Raw genomic sequence first — 27,990 nt, 5'->3', positions numbered from 1 at the left:
AATACTTGGGTTTTCTCATACTCTAGAATTTAACCAAAAAAAATTCTCTTAACTCTAATTATCTCTTTAACATGAATTAATTTTTATATACCTGGGTTTTCCAATACTCTAAATCTCTGATATTCTCATAACTCTAATATTCTCATAACTCTAATATCGACAATTTCTCCTCTCTCATATCTCTAAATCTCTAATATCTCGAAAGGGGGTTTAGTCTAATGTCTCTAAAATTTCTCTAGCATCTTTCATCTAGTCTCTTAGGTATCACTCGTTGATACTGCTCTAGACGGCTAAAATCAAGGAAATGGCAATTATTAATTGCACGAAAAACTTACATTGGTTCTGACAATTCTCTCTTTCCACGTATTGCATGAAACCTCTATCTTCTGCACTTACGGAAATGGTGGAATCTGATTCACTATCAGTATCCACCAATGGTTTTCCTTGGTTTCCTTTGGCTGCCATCTATTTCAGGATTTATGAAACAAAAATATTTATATTATGTATTTCAAGCTTTTGTGCATTATAAGCTCTCTTAGTACATCTACTACCAGGTATAAGATATAAAATTTTGTTCGTGCTTCTGAATTGCCTCAGACGCACAGCAATCTACTAAAATTCGAAACAGGACTATCAAGTTTTCAAGCAGCACCACCTCGTACATGTACCGGGTTTTTCACCATAATTTGACCCCCCCTTTAACTTTGTTACTAAAAGAGGTACAAAAAAATGTTTTCTACAAAAATTTCACGAAATCGACTAGTGCTTTTTGAAATGATTTCACAAAACGAAATATATACAGAGTGGGCCACATATTGATAGCAACTTCATTTTTTCAAATGGAACACCCTGTATATTTTTCTACATTTGAATAGCTCTTTTTCCCCTGATTTCGAATATATAACATATGTTTGGTCTATCTCTCTCATTCTGAGTACCACAGAGTTTCAAATTTTAGGAACCACCTGGCATGCAAGCTGGCAGTTTTCAAGTGGTAGGCTGCGATAACTCAAAATGATCTTTTTTGAGTTATCTCGTTGTTAACGATATATGACATACGTTTTTCACTATAAATTGGAACACCAAAAAGGGCATTTTGGATTATCGCAGCCTTTCACTCGAAAACTTATTACTTAGCTTGCAAGGTGGTTCTTAAAATTTGAAGTTCTGTGGTACTCAGAATAAGAGAGATAGGCCAAACATATGTTATATATTTGAAATCAGGGGAAAAAGAGCTAGTCAAATATAGAAAAATATACAGGGTGTTCTATTTAAAAAATGAAGTTGCTATCAATATGTGGCCCACTCTGTATATATTTCGTTTTGTGAAATCATTTTAAAAAACATTAGTCGATTTCGTGAAACTTTTGTGGAAAACTTTTTTTTGTTCCTCTTTTAGTAACAAAGTTAAAGGGGGAGTCAAATTATGGTGAAAAACCCGGCACACCTTACTTCAAAGGCGGTATCACGCACTGCAATGAATACCTGTTGAGTTAGGTATGGCCATTATACAGGATGAATACTTGAATCCTATAATATCCCTAGCTTCCAAACAAACAACACAGCACAGCAAGCATTGTATGAAAGAAGCCCTGAAATATTAATTATCACTAATCTTACCATACTGCAGTTCTTGTAGTTTAGTGGAATAAATAATTCCCCAAATTTTTCATCAAGCATGATGAATATATACTCTCAAAATATCTAAATCTCTAGATGATGTTTGTGGAATGTGAAACATCCAATTTTACATGCTCCAAGCAATGTATGTAGACTCTCCAATCCTCTAGGTGTGGTATGTAGAATCTCTAAAATTATCCAATCTAAAACAGAAAGTATGTTAGCAAAATCTCTGAAGTTAACATAATCTCAATCCCTGAATGGTTTAATTAAAACTCCGAAATTTTCTAATCGATACCTCTCGAATGATGTATGTACCCGGTTTTTCACCATAATTTGACCCCCCCTTTACCTTTGTTACTGAAAGAGGTACAAAAAAATGTTTTGTACAAAAGTTTCACGAAATCGACTAGTGTTTTTTAAAATGATTTCACAAAAAGAAATATATACAGAGTGGGCCACATATTGACAGCAACTTCATTTTTTCAAATGGAGCACCCTGTATATTTTTCTATATTTGACTAGCTCTTTTCCACCTGATTTCAAATATATAACATATGTTTGGCCTATCTCTCCTATTCTGAGTACCATAGAGTTTCAAATTTTGAGAACCACCTAGCATGCTCAGTAATCAGTTTTCAAGTGGAAGGCTGCGATAACTCAAAATGCTCTTTTTTGAGTTATCTCGTTGGCAATTTGACTATATGTCATCTCGTTGCCAACAAGATAACTCAAAAAAGAGCATTTTGAGTTATCGCAGCCTACCACTCGAAAACAGATTACTGAGCATGCTAGGTGGTTCTTAAAATTTGAAACTCTATGGTACTCAGAATAAGAGAGATAGGCCAAACGTATCTATGTTATATATTTGAAATTAGGTGAAAAAGATCTAGTCAAATTCAGAAAAATATACAGGGTGTTCTATTTGAAAAAATGAAATTGCTATCAATAAGTGGCCCACTCTGTATATATCTCGTTTTGTGAAATCATTTTAAAAAACACTAGTCGAATTCGTGACACTTTTGTAGAAAACATTTTTTTGTACCTCTTTTAGTAACAAAGTTAAAGGGGGGGTCAAATTATGGTGAAAAACCCGGTACATCACCTAAATCTCTCAAATTATAAATGTGAAAACTCTGAATTCACATAATATAATTTTCTCAAATGACGAATGTGAAATCTCTAAATTCACAAATATCTAAATCAATTTGATACAATGAGTATGCAGAATCTCTACATCTGCATAGTTTAAATCTATAAAACATGTGTATAGTAAAATATCTCATTTCTTTAAGTATCAACGTTCAATAACCGTTAAGAGTCAAATTTGCAAGATCTCTACACTTGGACATTGACTCTCTAGATAGTGAACATTATTTAACTCTATAAAACATGTGTATAGTAAAATATTTCATTTCTATAAACATCAACGGTCAATAACCGTTAAGAATCAAAGTTGATTCCTTCTCTAATAGATAAGTAAACACATTATTTCCAAATACAGTATATACTGTATAACAGTAATTCTCTATTTCAGCAATGAATATGAAATAAATCATTTCCATTCACTGAACTAAATAAAATATCTCTAGCCTCATAATTAAGTTGAAATTCAACTTACCCCTATATTTTTCTCGTTGTGTACACAACAGATTTTCAGAATAATTGTTTACCTCGTCGCGCAGTTTAAAGCGTGCACTGAGTCTATAACCTGTTGGATTTATAGGTTTAGCAGAGGATTCACTAATACACAGATAATGTTTTAATCGTTTCGCTCGATAGCCCTCAATGGCCTCGTCAAGCGCAGCCTCGCAGCGCCGCCGTGACGATATGAAGTAACTACGAGTGTAGGGTAGAATGTAATGTTAGTTGTCTCTCTCGTAATTTGTTCGGATGAAGTAATAATTTAACACGAGTCATATTGAATCTCCTTATGAGGTGTTACAGAAAAAATTATGAATTCAACAATGTATAAAACTCTGCAAAAAAATTCAGTCTGGCTACGCAAATTTGAATTTCCTTTTTATTTTTTTGTAGTAGGCTGGTGCAAGAATCGTCAAATAACTTGTTGGTTCAGTTGTTATGTGAAACCATCACTTAATTTTGTAAAAACCCAAATCCTGTTTGAGAAATAACGTCCTATTAAGTCAACGCTCTAGCCATAGCTTTGACTCTCTCTTTGTGTGCACTGTTTCCCAAGAATTTGTAGGGAAGATAGAGTCAAGCCTATTTTCCATGCTCTTACGTTGCTTCTTTTTTCGCCTTTATATCTTATAGTATTATGTCATAACAACATGTCCATCCAGCAAATGGCCGATATTTTTCATTGTGATCAATATGATATGAGGTTAGGTATTCTGGAATCACGACTCCAATGAGTGTTTTCATAGTTACCATGAGTTTATAGGCACCATCACAATCTCCAACTCCTCTTGAACACCCATTGTCGATAAATCAAAAAACAAAGTAACAACAATCAGTGATATTCATCCTGCATCACTCATCGAGAGATTTATCGTGATAATTCAATTACTTGTGGTATTACTACTACAAAGTTGCACCGTAATTTGGTGCAATAGGATTTGACATTTAATAATAATTTTCGACTACTCTCCACACACCTTATAGTATAAAATATTTGTCATACTATGAGAGACAAAACGCTTATTGAACATTTTTTATTTTCAGTGTTATTCTACAGCAATTGCCTTTATGTCTCATCTTGTACTATTATTGGATCAATAGTAGTGATTTGGATATCTAGAACAAAACACAGTAGTCCGTTACCATGGGTTATCAAAAAACCATTGACAGGAACACTTGGCAAATGGCTGGGACTTACCATTTATATTAATCAGGTAAATTTTACAGGATGAATTGAAGAAAATACTTTCTCTAAGACTAAGTAGTATAAAAAATAGAAGTCCTAAATTCGATTTTAGCTTCCAATCACTTTATAGAAAATAGTCTTTTTGTAACACATTCTTTCGTATGAATTTTGATTGTAATTTCATTCCAAAACTTCTTACGGAAGTTATTCAAATACCGATGATAATAATAATAATAAAAGGGTAGCGGTAGGTTAATCCCTAGCGATTCACCTATCAGGAGAATTTAATCGATTCCTGCCCACCGCAGACTCCAGGAGCTCTCTGACCCGGGAAGCTGAAACCTGTCGAAGGGTCCCTGTCCAAGGTAACAGACGAAGCCGTGTGGAAAGCAGCTCAAGAATTTTCTTACCGTAGCTCTGCGGATCGTAAAAAGCGATCAAAGGCCGTCTCCCCCATGACACGGAGGAACCCATGAATGATGGTGAATTTGAGGAATGGGAATATAGAACCGCTGCCTGAGGTTCGTCAGGGCGTGTCTGGAGCCGGCGCTGGACATGACAGTATGCGGGACGTCGGTGACAGATTGCTAAGGAGACGGGCGTCTGTCGAACAAAATACTACGCCTACACAAACTCAACATTCCAGGAGAAGAATAACACGAGTTTCTCCGACTGCTGAAAATGCTTTGCAGGATCCCCAACAAGCCCAAGCAGGTCTACAAAGAAGACGCATAAAATGAACAAGTTCGATAAATTAAACAATCATGCGCATATACTATGAAGTGACTAATATGGAAGAGATTGAAATAGGCTACTGGCAGAATCTGTTGGCAGAATTCCACAGAAACTATCACAACTGAGGCTATAGAATAAGAACCTCACTAACAACAAAGCAACTATTGAAGAAAACTACGATTGTGCTGAAAACCAACACAACATCAATGCACAAATCAATACTGAGGAACAAAACAGAGGAGATTTGACACCAGTAAGAGATGAGCAAAGGAGGAATATACAAACTGCAACTATGGAAAACCGAGAAAAAGATCGAAGAGATCTAATAGAGCAATCATCTGTTACAATGAATAGATATTTCATTGAATTCGCGGGTACTGATCCTTTTAAACGACCAACTCTTCCTAGACTCAAGACATCGAAAAAACTCTCACATATTCTGCACATAATGAACATATATATATATATTTTTTTTTTGTTGTCAATCTCCTTTCTGGGAATTACGAGATACCACCGAACCGGAATCAAGAGCTATAAAAGAAGCGCCTTACGATACGTATATATATATATATATATATATATATATATATATATATATATATATATATATATATATATATATATATATATATCAACAATTTTAATTCCCAATATACAACAATAGTTATAAGTATGATAAGGGGTGTGGGAAAATTGATAAGTGTTATAATTTCACTCTTCTTTATTTCATTTAGTCGACGTTTCGACAACCTCTCATTTTGTTGATTATTCTGTTCACCTTATTTACATATGATAATTGATTTCTACTCTTGTGCTAACGAAATATCAGATCTTTTTTCGCTAAATTTGTTGATGTTCTTGTTCATTGCTTTCTTGAGAGCTATTGATTTGTGTTCAAATAAGATCTTTACAACTCTGTATTTCGGTATGTACTATTTTTACATGTTTTGTGATTGCCATGTTTTTGACTGTTTTCTATTGCTATTGTAGAGTCCTGAAGAAGGTCCCCATCTGGATCGAAACGTCGACTAAATGAAATAAAGAAGAGTGAAATTATAACACTTATCAATTTTCCCACACCCCTTATCATATATATATATATATATATATATATATATATATATATATATATATAATTTTTTTTTTTTTTCTTCACCATTAGGGGAGTTTTCGCTAGAAAGACCGGGTCCAAATAAACCAAGGAAATCCTAGGCTGCTGTCAGGAACATTCGGACTATTCTCGTTGTCAATATATATATATATATATATATATATATATATATATATATATATATATATATACAGGGTGTTTCAAGTTCGACGGCCTATTAGACGTTTCTGGAAAACGAGGCCGATTTGAAATCTGAAAAGAATATGACATTGTTCATGATGCCCTATTCAGCTAAAATATTTTCGAAGTTACGGCACTCCCGGTTATACAAGAATTGAAAAAAAAATCTTTTTTTTTCATTTTATGTCTTAGATATTATCAAGATTTTCGTTTTCAAATACTCTTTCCTAAAATTATTGCGTTAGTCCTTATAGTTTTCAAAATATTAAGCAAAAACCGTAAAAAGGAGAGAATTTTCTTAGTCACAATTACGTGAATTATTTTTACTGTGGATATCCTATGCGTATACTCAATTCACTTTCTCAAACAAGAATGATTTAGGAATATTGTGCATATCTTGAACTTGAGAAATATCATCACAGGGTGTTTCAAATATTGTTCCAAAAATTGTGAACAAAATTTGATCATAACTTTCGATTTTCAAATTAGAACCCTATTTTTTATGATCGCGTTGGATTCTACGGTGAAAAATAAGGGTAGTGTCCATACATAATTGTGCTCCCAAATTCAATAATTCAAGAGTTATTCGAGATTTTATGAATTTATCTTATACGTAGGGTCAATTTTATTCGATCTGTTTCCAGACAGATTAGCAATCATACTCTATGACCATAGAAATTTAAATATCTAATTACTTTACATGTGACAGGTATTTTCATTATAAAAGCTACACTAATTTGATTTCACGAATTGAATTTCCGATATTCAAATGACAACATTCTGGATATACTTTTCTCTAATTATGTGGCAAATCAGTTCATTCCGGCACATCTCGTGAAACAAAATAGACTGAAACGGATTTATTTATTATCTGTCAAATTTGTGATACAGAAAACTGTTCTGCCAACCAACATTTTTCAATGCAAAAATCACTAATAGATATTTATGGAAATTTCTGTTAATTTCAATAAAAAGGCAGTGAATTCGGGAAAATGATGTTCAAAACTCGTACAGAAGGCTCATTCTACCACTTGTTCATTTCGAACTCTTGGAAGAATATCAATAACTTCTGCACTTGTATTATAAATATCTAATTCCATATTCACGATGAATGCAATAGAATTATGTATTGGTAGAACTCATCGAATTTTAAATCAGAAATTTATGAATATACATTATACTGAAGTACCTACCTAGATAAAAAAACCTGTACCTACCAAATGAGATAAAATCATGCAGGACTCCTGTGTGCCAATTATATTCATATAAAAAAGCGGTAGAATAAATTTTATGAATTTAGGAAAACAATCGGTGTGGTGATGAAAAGGGAGTAACAGAAAGTTTGAAACATACTTTCGAAATATCTTCTCGTCAATTGGTGGTAAATGTGAATATTTCTGATTGAATGCTCGACAAGTTCTCGAAATAATTCTGTTGCATTCACCGAGGATATGGAATAGATCCAGAATTTTATTATTTGAATAACGGCGATTCATATCATGAAATTATAATCTACTAGCTTCAATAATGAGTACACCTGTCACTTTGAAATAATAACATTTTTTAATTTCTATGATCATAGAATACTTATTCGAAACGTACTCTAGAAACAGATTGAATGGAATTGATCCTACGTATAACATAAATTCATAAAATCTCGAATAACTCTTGAGTTATTGAATTTGAGGGCATAATCATGTTTGGACACTACCCTTATTTTTCACCGTAGAATCTAACAAAAATATAGGGTTCTAATTTGAAAATCGAAAGTAATGATGGAATTTTGTTCACAATTTTTGGCACAATATTTGAAACACCCTGTGATGATATTTTTCAAATTCAAGATATACATTATATTCCAACATCATTCTAGTTTGAGAAAGTGAATTGAGTATATGCATAGGATATTCACAGTAAGAATAATTCACGTAATTGTGACTAAGGAAATTCTCTTTTTTACGGTTTTTTCTTAATATTTTGAATACTATAAGGACTAACGCAATAATTTCAGCAAAGAGTAATTGAGATTGGAAATATTGACAATATTTAAGACATAAAATGAAAAAAAAAAATTCTTTTATAATTTTTTTTTCAATTCTTGTATGACCGGGAGTGCCGGAAGTTCGAAAATATTTTAGCTGAATAGAGCATCGTGAACAATGTCATATTCCGAATTTTCAGATCTCAAATCGGCCCCGTTCTCCAGAAACGTCTAATAGGCCGTCGAACTTGAAACACCCTGTATATAATTTTTGAAAACTCCAAAAATAAATTTTATAGAATGCTTAAGGAACAAACGTCAACAAAATTAGGGCGTCCTCCAAGCGCCGAAAATATGAAGAGTTTTTGGACCGATCAACTTTCAACACCGACTCCTTTCAACTCGCAAGCGCGTTGGATAAGAAGAGATGAGGAAATATTGAAGAACACTCACAATTGGAAATCTCCAGGCCAATATGGAATTCACAACTTCTGGTTGAAGAAGTTTTGGTGTCTGCGCGGCAGGCTCGTCGAATACATAAATAACATTATACATAATCCAAGAGAAATGCCAACATTTTTAACAACTGGTATGACTTACCTAATACCGAAGGATTTTCAAAACGCAATGGATCAATCAACATACAGACCTATAACATGCCTACCAATATACAAAATCATCACATCATGTTTAGCATCTACAAAAATTGCGAGAAAAATAAAATAATTACTACACAGCAGAAAGGATGTCCCAAGAATGCATAAGGATCGAAGTAACAGCTGCTAATAGATTCCATCATATGCAACCAAGCCTTCAAGAAACATAGAAACCCTTTCATGGCTTTCGACTCATTTCCACATGGCTGGCCGATGAAAATTTTGGAAATATACAAGATCGATCCAATTATAACAAATTTTTTAAAGCTTGCAATGGACAATTCGAAAACCAGGCTGATTTCCAATTAAGAAGGGAATTTTCCAAGGAGACTCCTTGAGCCCTTTATGGTTCTGCTTGGCGCTGAACCCACTCTCTAAATAGCTACATGGATGATTTGAAGATGAAAACAGTGGCGGATAATTCATCCAACCTATTCTTGATAGATATTGCATTGGTGTACATAATGGTCCATTCATGAATAGAAATGTTCAGTTTTTTTTGCCCCGACATGCTTTCAGCGCGTGTCACTTTATTGTGAGATTCGCTTCACCACACGATAGACGCCACTTCAAACATCCCTAGCTCTCCGCAAACAAAAAGACTGATAAGGAGTGAAGTCATCAGATATGGTCACATCACCGAAAGCTGAAGAAGTTGAAAGGAGTTTTTTGGATCTCAAGATCGTGAGGGGGTGACTGGGTTTGAAAATTTAATCAGCAAAGGTCGTGGAGTTTGCCCTGTCTTCCTTCCAATTCTGTTATGAGAAACAATGTGCCCAGTACCAGGAGAAAAAATGTGATTCATTATGAGATCTTCGCACTCTATCTAGAATCTCCGACGAGTCCAACCCCTCCTGACCAGCATCCACTCTGGCCAAGGCCTCATTTGTTCTTGATCTGATGTCTGCCATGTCGTCATTCAAATCATTAAATGTGCTGGACATTGAGGAGATGTTATTTTCACAATGAAGCAATTGTGATTCAAGCCTCTCTAGCATAACCCTGTTTCGCTCGATATTTGAGGTACACCCTACCACCTGCCTTGATAAGAGTTCCTGAGTCACTCTGAAGGAATTACGTAACTGATTTGTTGTATACAATATTTCATAATATTGACCGGTATTCCGTCAATCACCACTACTATATTTGTTAGATATTTGGAATATCGCGGAATAATTCTCAAATGAAACTCGATGTGTGCCATTCAGCTTTTTATTCAATACTAATAAATGAAATTATCTACATCGCACATATAGGATGAGGAACATGTGTTGGATAAGGCGTTCCATAGACTAAGAATTAATAACAACTTTCGAATATATAACATTTTCTCCCTTAAAAAATTCAAACTTATATCTAAAATGAATTTTCGAATGTACATAATATACAACTTAATTATATATACATATACAACTTAATTATATATACATATACAAATTTTATACATACATGATTAAAAGAAATTATAAAAATATAATTACAATTTTATTTTTTTTTTTTTTAACAGTTAAGATTTTTTTGTTATTCAATTCCAAATCTTTCTATAGGTTTTATATTTCGTTTTTCTTTCCTTAATGCTAATGGTAAACTCAAACGCTTTTTAATCAACGGTGAATCATTTATATCATCATTTGATAACGGTAATGAATTATTGTCTAAATAATCAAGTTTCAGTTGATTTTTTTTAATACAGTACTTCTTTCCGTTAATATAAACTTCATACACAACCTTTCCTATTTTTCTTTTGATAGTTCCTTTTTCCCAGAATTCTTTATTATGTTTATAAGATTTTATTGAAACTTTGTCTCCTGGTGAAAATTCTAAATTTCTTTTACCTTTATAATAATATTTTTGTTCTGCCTGTTTTCGAACAACTTTTTCAGATGAACTTATTGTAGGTAAAATTGAACTAAATCTGTCATTTATTTTGTGCCTGAACATTAATTCGGATGGTTTAACTCCAGTATTTGTGTGAACAGAATTTCTATAATCAAATAAAAATCTAGCTAATATAGTGTCATTTGAAGTTGCAGAATTCAAAACTTTTTTTAAATGATTTTTCACAATTTTTACTGATGACTCTGATGATAAGCTGGAACATCGATATGTTTGATATTATTTTTATTTAAGAACTCTTTGAATTCATTTGATTCAAATTGTCGTCCTTGGTCTGTGACAATCAATTTTGGTAAACCGAAACGTGCAAATGTAGATCTCAATATCGAAATAGTAGCTACTGATGAAACATTATTCATTGGAAAAACTTCCAACCATTTCGTATGAGCATCTACAATTATTAGAAAAAATTTTCCTTTGAACGGTCCCAAAAAATCCAAGTGCAAACGGTCCCATGCCTTCTGAGGATATGGCCACGATTGCAACTCTGATTTTGGTGGGCTTGCACTATTTAATTTGCATATTTCACATCGATTTACTAATTTTTCTATTTTCGTATTTATGTTCGGGAACCAAAAATATGTTCTTGCTATACATTTTAATTTAACGATGCCTAAATGTGTTGCATGAATTAGATTTAAAATTTTCCCTTGTAATTTATCAGGTACAACAATGCGATTATTCCAATCCAAAGTAAACATTCAGATTCTACTGACAATTCGAATCTTTTATTTAAAAATGGTTTGTATCGTTCATTTCTATGGACTCTAGCTGGCCATTTGTTAGTCTGAACGAATTTTTTTATTTCTTGAAGAAATTTATCATTTTTAGTTGCATCTCTAATTTGACTGAAATTTATATTTAACTCAGAGTTATCAATAAAATTAATGATGTTAAAATCTACACTTGCGGAATTTATTTCATGTGGTAAGGGTAAACGTGATAAACAATCTGCTGGATTTTTATCAGTTCGGACGTATTCTATTTTATATTGATAATTAGACAAAATTGCAGCCCATCTACATATTCGGTTAGCGGCATATTGTGGTAAATTTTTTTGGGGATTAAATATGTGAACTAACGGTTTGTGATCACTTGCAAGAATAAATTTATTACCTTTCAAGTACTGATTGCATTTGCAAAGACCAAATATAATTGCTAATCCTTCTTTCTCGAATTGTTAGTATTTTTTTTCTGCTTGATTGAGTAAACGTGATGCATAAGCTGATGGTTTTTCAGTTTTATCTGCCATAATATGGCTCAAAATAGCACCAATCTGAAGAATCTACGGACAATTTTGAAGGTAATGAGGGATTATATGCAGTTAATACCTTATTTGAAGTGAGCAAACTTTTCACCCTATCGAATGCGAATTGGCATTCGTCTGTCCATTTAAACTTAACATTTTTTTTCAATAATGAATATAATGGATGTAATATGGATGATAAATTATGAATAAATTTACAATAATAGTTGATCAACCCAAGAAATGATTTGAGTTTTGTTACATTGTTAGGAATTGCAAATCCTCTGATGGCTTCGACTTTTGAATGACTAGGTCTGATTCCTTTACTGTCAATGATATGCCCTAAGTATTCGATCGAAGGCTCAAAAAATTTACATTTCTCTCTAGCAATTTTTAAACCTGAACTTTCCAATAATCTTAAAACCTTTTCTATTCTATCTAAATGTTCTTTTCTATTCCTGCCTGTAATTGCAATATCATCTTGTAATACCACGACACCTTCAATATCAGATAATAATGATTAAATTTTCTTCTGAAATATTTTTGACGCTGGTGATACACCGAACGGTAACCTGAGATATTTAAACAAACCCTTATGTGCAGATATAACTACAAGTTTTGTTGATTCATCATCTAAAACTAATTGCAAGTAAGCATTAGAAAGATCAATCTTAGAAAATTCTTGACCTCCGCCAAGCTTATCAAAAAGTTCCTGAGCAATTGGTAATGGATATTCATCCTGTTCCAAAAATGGATTTATTGTGATTTTAAAATTTCCACATAATCTTATACTTCCGTCCTTCTTTAAAATTGGAACAACTGGTGTTGCCCAGTCAGAATAATCTACCGGAGCAATAACAACTAGCTTTAAAAGACGTTCTAATTCATATTCTATCTTTTCTTTCATAGCATAAGGCACTGGCCAAGCTCTATAAAATTTTGGTTGAACGTTTTCGGGATTTTTCAAAGTAAGTTTTACTTTAGACTTATTGAAAGCGCCTAGTCCTGGTTCAAGCAAATTTGGATACATTTGAATTAATTTAGATTCGATATTATTAATGCTGAATATAAAATTATTCATATTCAAATTGAAAACTGAAAGAAAACTTCTTCCTAAAATTGGAGAACCACTATTTTCAATTACAACTAATTTTAATTTCCTATTTAAATTATTAAAGGAAATTACCGGTTCAATATAACCCTGTGGCTTCAGTTGATCGCCATTGTATACATGTAAAATTATACTACATTTATTCAATTTGAAATCAGAAAAATATGCTTCATAATATCTTCTTGATATAGCGGAAATACTAGCTCCAGTATCTAATTGAAATGCATGTGATTTTCCATTGATAATAATATTTATAATAAATGGTTCTGAATGATGATCCTCATTCAATGAAAACAGAGTATTGAAAATATCATCAAGAAAATTATGATAACCTTTTTTCTTATTTTGGCTGTTACCTTTAGTTGGGCACATAGGTGCAATATGACCTTTCTTATTACATAGGTGACAACAACAATTACTGTAACGGCATTGCGCAGTTGCGTGATTCTTTCTGCCATAGATTCTGCATGCTGATTTCTGTCCCTCGGACGTCGGCTTGGGTGACATATTCGATGACGTATTTCCTTGACCGTTTCTCTTGCGCACTTGAAATATTTGATTTTCTGGCTTAGAAAAAGATGGCGTACCGGAACTTTCTTGCTTCACCTGAAATGACTCCTTGCTGATTGCAATTCTTATTGCATCTTCGAATGAAATTAAATTTGTTTCTTCGAAAAGACGATCTCTTACAGGTCCTTTTTCTAGTCCCATGATGAACCGATCTCTCAGCATTACTTGAAGTTCCGTGGAAAATTCACAGTGAACGGCCAGTCCACGTACTCGTGCTGCCCATTCTTTCATGTTTTCTTGCGGTGCCTTGACAGCACTGTAGAATTTCAACCTCTCTGCGAATACACATATTTGGGATCCGAAATGTTTATTGAAAATTTCAATAAGATCCTTGAATGTGAGTGACTCAGGTGTATTAGGTAGACATAGATTGAACAATAGTCTGTAAGAATCTTCCGACAATATGTTCAAAAACACTGACCTCTTCTGTTTGTCGTCTCTTATTGAATTCGCCTCGAAGAAATTTTTCATACGTGGTTTGAAAATTGACCATTCGTTATTGTGAACGTCAAATTCACGCAGATGTCCAATTAATGTGGTAGCTTGTAGGTTCATTGCGTCGGTTTCTGACATTTTTGATAATGTATAATGTCACAAAAACTGATCACAAAACAGACTCGTCGCCAATTTGTTAGATATTTGGAATATCGCGGAATAATTCTTAAATGAAACTCGATGTGTGCCATTCAGCTTCTTATTCAATACTAATAAATGAAATTATCTACATCGCACATATAGGATGAGGAACATGTGTTGGATAAGGCGTTCCATAGACTAAGAATTAATAACAACTTTCGAATATACAACAATATTCATTCTCAATTTTGTCCCCAATTTCAATAATTTCATCAGGAGTGGTTGGTTGTAAATCAGTGCATTCGGTATTATCCTCTAACTTAGAATTGAATGATAAATCATTCAAATTACTCAACATAATAGGAATTTTGTTAACAAGAAAGTTGTTATGATTATTTGCAATGTCTGAATTTTCAAGGAAATTGTTATTATTTTTCATTCCTGTTCCTCTGATGTCATTACATATAGACCACATTGTTTTGTTCTTATTGTCAGATGACTTGATTTTATTATTGTAGTAATCAGCCCTTGATGCTAAAAGAAGATTATCGTAAAACGTCATTACGTTTGTCATAATCATATAAAATTTTATATTCACTTCTACATATTTTCATAGTCAACAAAATGTTCTGTCTAGACTTACTTTCCCTGATTTCATCTGTTTTATAATATTTATATCTGATAATTGTATTCTCCACAATTTTTGTAGAAAAATTGTGGGGAAAAGATCAAATAAACTCATCAATGTGATAAAATCATACTTCCTTTTGTTGTTCATCGGTAGATCTATGTTATAATCTCCTGCTGCCATTATATGCTTATTCTCCTCCATTGCCACCGTCAGAACTCTCTCCAAATGCTCCAGAAACACATCTATATCACTGATTGTACTACATGGTCTGTACACTGATGATGAATGAATTTCTTCTCTCCTGGTGACATATCTGCTGCTGCCCAGTCAAATTGACCAATTATAGAAAAGTTTTCCAGTTTTCTTCTTCTTTAACACTTAATATTTTGATCGATATATTGCTGCTCCACCATGTGTACTTACCTTTAGGTCTACAGAAAGCAGAGACTAGTTTTAAGTTATTTAATTTCTGTTGCAATTCATCTTCACTTTTCCAGTGCTCTGTTAGACAAACGATTATGCAATCACTCTGAGATGAGAGGAAATGTTGAAAGGATTCCACACTTTTTCCCATCGATTGAATGTTCTGAAGAATAAGTGTATATTCCTTAATTTCTTTTTTTAAGGGAATGATTTATTTTTTGTCTTGATATGTTTCTGTGGAAGTATAAGTTTTTTTGGAAAAAATCGCCCGCCGGACAATTTTGTTTATAGGTTTGCATATAGAATCTTTTCATCGCAACATTTTCAGTTCAAAATTCCGGTCTTTTTTTATGATCGGAACTTTCACTGGAAAGCTTTTCAAATCACATTTATTCTTCTCAAATTGTAGTTCCTTTTTTTCCAATGCTTCTTGATTGAAACCTGGTTTTTGTCTAATATATGTTTCGATCATATTTTTATTCACGTGGGCCTTTTTTCTTCCTCGTTTTCTACGACTTTGCACGTTCCGAGTCTAGTAGGCTTGATTTTCCTCGTCTTCCTCCTCTGAACTGTCTTCCATTCATTGTCCGGAGTTTCAGTTGAAATTTTATCCTTCCTTCGATTTTGTTTTGATTTGGTCTTGTTTACTATAATTCCTCTGTCAATTTCATAGTCGCATTGGAGGTTTATTAGTTCAGCCAGTTTTATTCTTTGCGCAATCTGTAGTTGATTGCTAGGACCACTCCAGATACGTCGGCGTACCTGTTTGAATTCTGATCGCCTGTTTCCTTTGAATTATTGGCATCTGTTATCATTATGAACTTTGATAAAATTTCAGATTCTGGCCTCTTGTTTACTTTCTGTTTATTTTGATTTTTTTTCTAACATTTCTATCTTCTTTGCTTGTGATAATGTTCCCCTTTTCCAATGTTGAGATTTATCAGGTTATTATCATTTACCATACCATCCAAACTGCCTGTTTCAGAACTAGGGTGAAACATTTATGAACTTATTTCACATTCAACCATTGATTACACAACACTTCTTCGACAAATTCCGCAGACTACATCTTTCTCAACCTTGTCATTTGTCGCCATCTTGACTAACTAATAATTTAAAACTATAAAATGTACACTATCGCTAGCGTACATCCGCTACTCTATAATTTGTTTAAAACTTACGATGGCTGAAGATATAGAAAATGATCTACGTCTCTCACGTCTACACCCACTTTACTACCGATAAATCGAAACAGGAAGAATGTACTATTTTCAGGGAAGAACTGCCTAAATTTCTATCAAACCGATTTCACATATTTCAAGTGTTAAACTTTTTTGCCTCTTTTTTTTCATCTTTGGCCGCTCATTCGAAAAACATGAAAATCACGAAAAACTATCCGGCCGGCATGATATCATACTATTCAGGTCGTGGAGCTGGGCCCTTAGAGGTACCCAATGTGAACGAAAATTTCTATATTTATGGCTTTTTCAATCCTTAATAACATGGACTAAATTTCTTCTTTGGCCGCTTATTCGAAACACATGAAAATCACGAAAAACTATCCGGTCGGCATGATATTACACATTTTAGGTCGTGGAGCTGGGCCTTTAGAGGTACCCAATGTGAACGAAAAAAACACTATTTATGGCTTCTTCCATCCTTTATAACATGGACTAAATTTCATTTTGGCCGCTCATTCGAAAAACATGAAAATCACGAAAAACTATCCGGCCGGCATGATATCATACAATTCAGGTCGTGGAGCAGGGCCCTTAGAGGTACCCAATGTGAACGAAAATTTCAATATTTATAGCTGTTTCAATTCTCCATAAGATGGACTAAATATCATCTTTGGCCGCTCATTCAGAAAATATAAAAATCACGAAAATCTCTTCGGCCGTCATGAAATTCTTCAATTCCATCCTGATATTTATCCGTAGATGTAGCCTTTGTAAACAAAAATTACTATTCGCTAGATCTTTCATTTCTCTATAAGATGAACCTCCTTTTATTACATTCACGCATCTAGAAATTCAATCAAAATATCGAAAATGACGAAAGTGTGTTTGACCGTGGTGGAATGAATGGTTCCCGTGGAGCTGGCCGGCCTGGAGCTGGCCGGCCTGGAGCTAACCTTACCGGCGTGATAATAATAATAATAATATTTTATCCATGCTTTTACATTTTTAACAATGCTAACATACGTCAATTATAAAAGGAAAAAATATTTTTACTTATATACTTATGAAAAATCCTGACAATCATTCAAATAATATTCATCTAAAGAAAAGAAACATTTACTAAGCAAATATTCCTTCAAACAAAGCTTGAATTGTTTATTAGGCATCGCCCTCACCGTGGGTGGCAGGCTGTTGAAAAGCTTAGGCCCATAGTAAGGTACACCGCACTTTATCCTATTGATAAATTAGATCTATTCTGCGTGTGTTATGTGCATGAATATCCTGGTGTGTTCTATGTGCCTCTATGTGCGACTTTACAAACAACAAATATTTAAAAATGAACAGACACGGGACAGTAAGTATATTTTTAACATGAAACACATGTTTGAATTCATCTCTGTAATTAAGTCTACCCAAAACTCTGATAGCCTTTCTTTGCAATCCAAAGAGTCGTTTCACACCTGCATCATGACCCCAGCACAAAATACCCCATATGTTATTCTAGATTCTATGAATCCACGATACACAGACAATAATACAGAATCCGATACAACCTCAGTTAATGATCGTAATGCAAAAACACCTGACGTAATAGAGCTAGAGACTTTATCGATGTGAGCTATCCCAGACAAATTACCCTCCATATGCACACCTAAAAATTTGATTGGCTCAAGTGAATTCATTCCTTCTAGATCTCTCATTGAAAAATACATATACACTGTCTTCGTTTCATTCAAGCTGAGCTGGTTGCTATTGAACCATTCCGAAACAACAGAAGACAACTCTCTCAAAATTTGAAGTATAAGCTTTCTAGACTGTACCTTTTTGAGCACACTTGTGTCATCAGCAAAAAGAACAAAGTCCGCATCGGGGTCACAACTTACAAGATCATTGACGTAGATGAGAAAAAGAAGCGGTCCGAGAACCGATCCCTGTGGCACACCACAATCAACACTCGACAAGTCAGATATATCTCCCCCGAGATCAACCCACTGCACCCTATCAGACAGATTGGAACCTAAAAGGTCAATTGCACCCTGATCGAACCGATACCTCTGTAATTTATAAATAAGATGCTCTCTAGACACGCAATCAAAAGCCTTGCTCAAGTCACAGAAAAGTCCACCGACGTATAAACCATCACTATATCCTTCATTAATTATTTTCATAAGCTCTGTTATGGCAGCAGTTGTAGAGAGGCCGCTTCTGAAACCGAATTGGGAGCTATTGAAGAGGCAATTGTTCTCAAAATAGGAGGTTAACTGTAGCTGCATAACCTTTTCCAAGACTTTCGAGAATAATGGTATAATCGATATTGGTCTATAGTTGTTGACCAACTGCACTGAACCCTTTTTATGAACAGGAACAACTCTTGCTACCTTAAGTATTTTCGGGAAGATGTTATCTTTCAAGCATAAATTGATCAATTTGGTAAGTGAACCAATTAATTCATTCACAAGACTCTTCAGTATGCCACGGTAGTACTTTCTTTATTATAACCTGTGATAATAAATTCCAATTATAAAGTTGCTGATGAGACAATTAATCAGTCATAAACAATTAATTAATCAGGGTTGGGTTAAGTACTTTTAATCACAAATAAATTTTTAAATCTGAAATAACAATAACTATAATCTAATAAGTTTCTTACAAATATATAATTCTTAGTTCTAATAGACTGAATCGAAAGATTGCAATACCGTGCACTTAGGACAATTATACACTAATGAGTAATTTAGATAATGAAGTTCTAGTTAAAGCAGTCAAAATGTGAATGATGAAAAATTTAAAGTATCAAGCTAATATGGAATGTTATCTCTAAGAATAAGGATGAAGTTGAATTTGGAAAAATATACGATTAAGAAAATTTAAAAAAAGATACTCAATTTGGATAAGTTGAAATATAAGACAATATGAAATTATGAGTACTAAACTTTGAGAACTGCGAATACAAATCTGGAATATTAAATATACTGAATATAATGTGAAAATTACAATATTCAAATATTGGTAATGTTAATATGAGAAAATATAATAAAAATTTAGAAAAGGAAATGTGCCAAAGGTGAATTTAATATTATATCCAAAATTGTATCTAATCAACAATGAAGAAAAAAAAACCATGAGAAGGAACTTATCTTAAAATTAGGGTGAATCTCCTCCCCAAGCCAACTGTACCAAGTGACTCAAAATGAAACGGTATGAAAATCTCTAGCAACAAATGTAGGACCAATTGAACAATTTTCCCAGGAGGTATGCACCATTAACTCGCAATTTTCGTGAAGATCTTGAATGATACCAATACGTCCAATAGAAAAAAAATTACCATATAATAAAAATCTAAGAATGACAGAAAAAAGTATGTATTACTTTAAAATTCAATTCAAATTGATCACAAGGTAACTTACCCTCGTTGTCGAGGATTTTCACTCAATTGTAGCTCACAAAATAAATACTTGATTTGACTAGGCTATCCAAATTAAATTGATTATTGCCTTAGCAGAAAAATTAATTCAGCTACCATAATAAATTTCAAAAAATGCCGACTTTAAACTCTACTGCTCGCCAAAATTTCGTTGTTACTCTGTGAGAGGCTACGATGGAAAAAGAACGATATTCGAAATGCATTTTCAAAAGAACTCAAATTGAATGATAACCGAGATACAAAAAAATGAATGAAAAAACTGAACGTGTTGATGTTACTTTTTGTGTTTTAAATGCAAGTTTGAATTTAACGCTATAACATGACATCTACCGGCAATGCAACATACCTCCTGTTACAGAAATCATTAACCACAGGAACAAATTATAAGGAATACTGTAAATAATTAAATTCAAATTCAAACCGTAACATACCTCCCCTTCCCATAAAAAAAAATCGAAGATTTTTTTCCAAAGAAAGCAAGCAAATAATCGATACAGTCAACATGAGAGAAGAAAACTTCACCCCAATCACTGACCAGCATCAAGAGTTTTATCAGGCTTAAGTTGAGACACATGCCAATTTCCCTTAGAAACACCTGAATCATCTCTGAGTTCATATGTATTAACCCCTAGCTTTTTCGATACTCTATATGGACCACAAAATTTATCACCTAATTTAGCTGAAAAATCTTTTATACTGGATGACAAGAAATGTGATTTTACCCAAACAAAATCATTTACACTATATTGTTGAGGTCTATGCCGCAAATTATAATCGTGTTTAGTTTTTTCATGAGCTTTTTTCAACCTATCTTTCACGAATAGTCTCAATTTTTCCATCTTCATTAGCTTTTCCGACTCTTTACTACCTTGTTTCTCCTTGACTCCATCCACAATACTTTCTCTATCCCTGATTAATTCATAATCATTACCATCCACAATCATTTCACATCCAAAATTTATAGAATACGGTGTATTATTAACAACTTCATGTTTCGCTGTACGATAGGCACAAGCCAATTGAGGTAAATATTTGTCCCATTTTTTATGATTTTCTTCAATGTAACTAGCTATCATAGTTTTTATAACTCTATTCGACCTCTCTGAGAAATTTGGTTCCGGATGATAAAGAGGATTATAAAATACTTTCACATGATATTCATTAAGCAACTTTGAAAATTCTTTACCCTTAAATTGAGTGCCATTGTCACACTTAAGTATTTCAGGAACTCCGAATAACAAAAATACCTGTTCTTCTAAAATTCTTATTATTGAAGATGCTGTTGCTTGTCGCAAAGGATAAAGTAGTGTGAACTTACTAAAAAAATCGCAAACCACCAAAATATGTTGATAACCCTTAGTACTACGAGGAAAAGGACCAATCAAATCAATAGCTATGTATTGCCAACATCTATTAACTTCAGGTTTCTTACCCATTATACCAGCTTTTAGTTTTTGTTCCGGTTTATGTGCAGCGCATATTTTACATTTATTTACATATCTAGTAATATCATGCTGCATCCCAGGCCAACAATAATTTTCCAAAATTCTATGGTATGTTTTGTATATACCGAAATGTCCTCCACTTGTAGGATCATCGTGAAATTTCTTGAGTAACTCAATACGTTTTTCTTTAGGTACTACTTGCTTCCATGTAGTTGCATCAGATGAGGTCTTACCCATATTTTTATATAAAATTCCGCCGTCAGAAATTCTAAAATTTGAATATTTCCAAGGATTTATCTTAACTTGACTTACAAGCTTATTGTACCAAGAATCCTTGATATTTTCCAATGAAATTTCAGACATGACAAAAGTTTCCTCAGGAATTGCTCTAGAAAGGCAATCTGGTACTTGATGAAATCTTCCTGGTCTATGCAAAATAGTGAAATTGTACATTTGAAGTTTTAGTACCCATCTTCCTAGTCTACCGTGTGGGTCTTTAAGATTATTAAGCCAAAGTAAACTATGATGATCTGTGGTTACTGTAAAATTTGGAGCACCTTCTAAATAACAACGTAATTTTTCTATTGACCACAGCACGCTTAAACATTCAAGTTCAGTTGCTGAAAAATTTCTCTCAGTACGAGTTAAACTCCGAGAAAGATAGCAAATTACGTGTTCTCTACCATCATAAACCTGAGATAAAACGCAACCAAGGCCATAAGAGCTAGCATCACATTCAAGAATAAATGGATATTCGAAATTTGGACAAGCCAAAATTGGAGCACTCACTAAAAGATCTTTAATTTTAGCGAAAGCTTGTTCACAGTCGGCTGACCATACAAATTTACAATTTTTACGAGTAAGTTTAGTGATGGGTTCTGTGATAGTCGACAGGTCTGGAATAAATTTACGATACCACATAATCATGCCAATTATTCTCTTCACCTCCCTAGGTGACTTTGGGCTGGGCATATTAACTATCGCACTTATTTTATCTGGATCTACAGCTAAACCGTTACTATTTACTATATATCCTAAAAATTTCAACTCTGGTCTACAAAATACACATTTTTCCTTGTTCAGAACTAAATTTGCCTGTGCTAATTTGTCGAGAATACTTTCTAATATACGCAAATGAGTTTCGAAGTCAGGTGTTACTATAATTATATCATCCAAATATCTGAATACGTAACCTGGAAATTCGGCAAGTAAAACATCTATTATTTTTTGAAATGTTCCAGGGGCATTAGTTAAACCGAATGCCAATCTTTTAAATTGAAACAACCCGCGTCCTGGAATGGTAAACGCTGTATATTGTTTACTTTTCTCGGAAAGTTTGATTTGCCAATAAGCGTTTTTTATATCCAACGAAGTAAGATATTTAGCATTACCTAAACTATCGAGAATTGAGGAAATATGTGGTAAAGGATAAGCACACTTCTCAGTTACAGCGTTTAGCTTTCGGAAATCAACACAAAATCTATAAGTGTTATCCTTTTTTGGAACCATAAGAATTGGTGAACTCCAACCACTATTAGAAGGTTCAATTACATCTAAATCGAGCATTTTATCTATTTCCTCATTTATTTTAGTTTGCATGTAAGGACTCACTGGATAATATTTAGATTTTATAGGTTTACTGCTCGTTATTATTTCATGCTCAATATCTTTGACACAACCCAATTTTACATTCTGCATTCTATGGAAATAACCATCAATAATCTGATTTAGTTTTTTCCTCTGACAATTCGTTAAATCATCAGAAGTTTGTAAAGAATTCAGAGAATCAGAATAAAAAGATTGTTCTTTACTAAAGCTCCAATAACCTTTCCTCAAATCTGGAACTATACCCATCTTAATCCAAAAAACCGTTCCCAGTACAATGCTATGACGTAAGTCAGACAATACAAAGCATTTAAATATATGTGTCTTATTTTCCAAAGTAATAGGTATATTGACAAATCCTAAGCATTTAAGTTCCTGATTATTCGCTAAAACGCATGACGACACATTTTCCGTATGTAAGACTATTCCTAACTGATGTAAAAATTCGTAAGTGGATTCATTGATGAATATTTGATTAGCTCCTGAGTCTAATAATCCTTTAAATTTTTTATTATAAATGTCTACTGAAATATATGGACACTCTCCTCCTGAAACTCCGTCTAAAATATAATTTAAAACTGGTTTATATTTATTATTGAAAGTTTCGATTTCTTCTTTAGAACAAACAAAATCTGAAGTATCCGAACCCAAATTATAATAATCATCTGAAGATATATGTTGATTAACCGATAAAGGTTCTGAAGTCGAAGCTCGGTCCACACTTGACTTCCTTAGTGGTTTAAATTACAACTTGGACAATTTAATTTTGTAAATCCGAACCTACCACAATTGTAACATCGAATTGATTTTACTGTGCAATGTCTAGCTAAATGATTTTTTCCCTGACACTTGAAACAAACAACAGACGAATCTTGAAAAGAATTCTGAGCCCTATTTCTGTCACTTTGATCGATAATTGGTCTTTTACTATTCTGCGCACTATTCCTATCTACACTTGGAGATCTATCATCATTCAAACGTTTCTGATAAGGATATGTTTTATGCTGACTTCCATATGACTTATTTGAATAGTTCCTATCTGAGTATTGTCCATCTTTACTATAATTAACTTCTGAACAACAATATCTATTCTTAGAAGAATCTCTAGTTCTAGTGCTACCTCGGGAATTTGATCTATTTCTACTTCGCGAATTGGATCTACTTCTGCTTCTTAACCTATTATCATCACTAAATTGTTCATTTTCTGACTTAGAAATACTTGGTTTACAATCACTAAAACTAACCTGTTTTTCAGTCTCTAAATTACATAATTTACCCTTTGTCGATTCGAGCTTGTATTCTAAATCAACTTCAATTGCATGCTTATTTGATGACGGTGGAATAAAATTATTAACATAACGCTTATTATCCTCCAACTTACGACCCAATTTAATCAACATTTCCAGAGAATTAATATCATCTATCAATCCGAACCCTATACGATATTCTGGCCTGATTCTATCTTTTATTAACTCTAACTTTACCTTTTCATCGACTGAGAAAGACAATCTATTGAACAAGTTTTGCATATATGCTACATAGATAGCTATTGTCTCAGTTTCACCTTGAGTTCTTCCTTTAATTTGTTCAAAGATTTTTCTGTCTCCATCTCTGAAAAATTCATCTCGAAAAATAGCAATAAGTTCTTTCCAATCATCAACCAAACTCTTGACCGCTCTATAGTATACAAGTGCTTCACCCTCGAACAATTCTGATGCGATTCTGAACATAAATTCTTCCGAATAACCTCTTGCTTCCATAATATCATTTACTCTTTCGAAAAAAGCATTCAAGCTCAGAGAATCGTTTCTACCTGAATATTTAATTCCCAGACTTTTCAAGTGAATTTTAGGATCTACTACATTCAAATTTTGCATCATATTAGTCGCTGTTGTTAAGCTGTTATTTTGAATATTACCAGAAACATTAGCAGATAAATTTTTTGTTGGTGTCGAACTCACGGCTTTTTGATTCAAGAAACTTTGCTCGAATTCTACCTCCGCAGGCAATGATTTTGGAGCCTTAGAATCACCCATTAATTTACTCTCATATGAAGACATTAAGCGCAAACTCGCAGTGAGTAACTTAGATCTTAATTCACATAAGGTTTTATCCTGTTCAGATGGTTTGATTCTTTCTACTCTACCCAATAAATGACTTAATTTTGTTCTAATTTTGCGTTGCATAGAACCTGAAAAAGGTTCTTTGAGATAAACTTCAATTTCGTCAACCTTAGCAGAACATATATCCAATTCTACTTTTGCATCAAAATTATAAAATTCCTTGAATGATTGTCCCTCTGACTCTAATTTCAATAAACCTCGTAACATTTTGATCAACTCCGAAACTGACCCTTCAGGTTTCAGACCTCTTAACGCAATTTCATACTCTAGTTCCTCTTTAATTAACCGATCGGGTTCAATTTTCAAAAACATGGTAGCCATATTTAAAAAATGTGTCTATTCCAGTGTAAAAGTCAAAATTATATAAATGAAAATAACGTAGCAAAAAAAAATGGTCCAAACAGAGAAAAGAAAAGTGTCTCACCAAAAACCGAAAATTTCACAGCTCAAAATGATGGTGTTCCCTCAGCATGAACTGATCCTCCTCAAAGAACAGTATGACTTGGTTTCAGTAATGAACAATGTCCTGTACAATTGTCGATTAATCGTGTATTGGTTGTTACGTTGGGCGCCAATTGCCACGGTAGTACTTTCTTTATTATAACCTGTGATAATAAATTCCAATTATAAAGTTGCTGATGAGACAATTAATCAGTCATAAACAATTAATTAATCAGGGTTGGGTTAAGTACTTTTAATCACAAATAAATTTTTAAATCTGAAATAACAATAACTATAATCTAATAAGTTTCTTACAAATATATAATTCTTAGTTCTAATAGACTGAATCGAAAGATTGCAATACCGTGCACTTAGGACAATTATACACTAATGAGTAATTTAGATAATGAAGTTCTAGTTAAAGCAGTCAAAATGTGAATGATGAAAAATTTAAAGTATCAAGCTAATATGGAATGTAATCTCTAAGAATAAGGATGAAGTTGAATTTGGAAAAATATACGATTAAGAAAATTTAAAAAAAGATACTCAATTTGGATAAGTTGAAATATAAGACAATATGAAATTATGAGTACTAAACTTTGAGAACTGCGAATACAAATCTGGAATATTAAATATACTGAATATAATGTGAAAATTACAATATTCAAATATTGGTAATGTTAATATGAGAAAATATAATAAAAATTTAGAAAAGGAAATGTGCCAAAGGTGAATTTAATATTATATCCAAAATTGTATCTAATCAACAATGAAGAAAAAAAAACCATGAGAAGGAACTTATCTTAAAATTAGGGTGAATCTCCTCCCCAAGCCAACTGTACCAAGTGACTCAAAATGAAACGGTATGAAAATCTCTAGCAACAAATGTAGGACCAATTGAACAATTTTCCCAGGAGGTATGCACCATTAACTCGCAATTTTCGTGAAGATCTTGAATGATACCAATACGTCCAATAGAAAAAAAATTACCATATAATAAAAATCTAAGAATGACAGAAAAAAGTATGTATTACTTTAAAATTCAATTCAAATTGATCACAAGGTAACTTACCCTCGTTGTCGAGGATTTTCACTCAATTGTAGCTCACAAAATAAATACTTGATTTGACTAGGCTATCCAAATTAAATTGATTATTGCCTTAGCAGAAAAATTAATTCAGCTACCATAATAAATTTCAAAAAATGCCGACTTTAAACTCTACTGCTCGCCAAAATTTCGTTGTTACTCTGTGAGAGGCTACGATGGAAAAAGAACGATATTCGAAATGCATTTTCAAAAGAACTCAAATTGAATGATAACCGAGATACAAAAAAATGAATGAAAAAACTGAACGTGTTGATGTTACTTTTTGTGTTTTAAATGCAAGTTTGAATTTAACGCTATAACATGACATCTACCGGCAATGCAACATACCTCCTGTTACAGAAATCATTAACCACAGGAACAAATTATAAGGAATACTGTAAATAATTAAATTCAAATTCAAACCGTAACAAGTATCAAAATAAAACGGCTGATATTGGGATATAATTGATGAAAATAAAAATGAGTACAATATTTAGTACCATTTCCAAACGAGTAATATCATCATATGATATTAATTATTTATCTGGTCAATGTATCAGCAATAGGAAACTTCCATCAACACAACCATTGTCAGACAGAAGGTCTCCACGCCATTACGTAGGAATCATAATCGAAAGTAACCCAAGGAGAATGCATGTCATCAAGGGAGGATAGCGATATACCGGTTTCACCTTTATTAGAGATCATCAGTACCGCAAAACCCTACCCAAGATGACAAACAAACGAAATAGCAGGCACCTTATTGAATGCTGGCACACGCTATTCAGTATGAATTACTGCGGAGCGCTACCCAGCGGACAAATAACCTAACTACCTCCTCCATGGGTACCTCGAAAAAGCAGAATCCCACGTCAACAAGGAAAATCTTCCGTTTTTTAGCCTAAGCGACATTCATATTGAAAAATAACAAAATAAAACGGCTGATATTTGGATATAATTGATGAAAATAAAAATGAGTACAATATGATGACATGCATTCTCCTTGGGTTACTTTCGATTATGATTCCTACGTAATGGCGTGGAGACCTTCTGTCTGACAATGGTTGTGTTGATGGCAGTTTCCTATTGCTGATACATTAACCAGATAAATAATTAAT

The 27,990-nt window shown here is 33.2% G+C and overlaps 2 protein-coding genes across 3 annotated transcripts in view; one reads left to right on the top strand and one right to left on the bottom strand.

Annotated features, from left to right (window-relative positions):
- LOC123684943 (acetylcholine receptor subunit alpha-like 2) overlaps positions 1–27,990 on the top strand; it is a 224,244-nt gene that overhangs the window by 115,267 nt on the left and 80,987 nt on the right. Inside the window, exon 7 of one of the 2 annotated variants that reach the window (XM_045624476.1) lies at positions 4,309–4,478. The exons of the other annotated variant lie outside the window; for it this stretch is intronic. Coding sequence (XP_045480432.1) covers positions 4,309–4,478 — 170 coding nt within the window. The remainder of the gene's footprint in view (positions 1–4,308; positions 4,479–27,990) is intronic. 2 annotated transcript variants of the gene reach the window in all.
- LOC123684942 lies at positions 23,325–27,297 on the bottom strand. Its single transcript, XM_045624474.1, has 2 exons — positions 26,858–27,297; positions 23,325–26,789 (listed from the first exon to the last, which is right to left on the bottom strand). Exon 2 carries the CDS (start codon positions 25,663–25,665, stop codon positions 23,953–23,955), a length of 1,713 nt encoding a protein of 570 aa, XP_045480430.1. The 5' UTR covers positions 25,666–26,789; positions 26,858–27,297; the 3' UTR covers positions 23,325–23,952.

The sequence above is a fragment of the Harmonia axyridis genome, chromosome 7 (assembly GCF_914767665.1).
Source record: "Harmonia axyridis chromosome 7, icHarAxyr1.1, whole genome shotgun sequence".
Classification (NCBI taxonomy): Eukaryota; Metazoa; Arthropoda; class Insecta; order Coleoptera; family Coccinellidae; genus Harmonia; species Harmonia axyridis.
Note: the sequence above shows the minus strand (reverse complement) of the source record. Positions and strands in the feature narration are given on the sequence as shown.

What these genes read in the sequence shown, in the direction of transcription:
- LOC123684942 (XM_045624474.1), bottom strand. Translation starts at nt 25,665, where the DNA reads ATGGCTACCATGTTTTTGAAAATTGAACCCGATCGGTTAATTAAAGAG.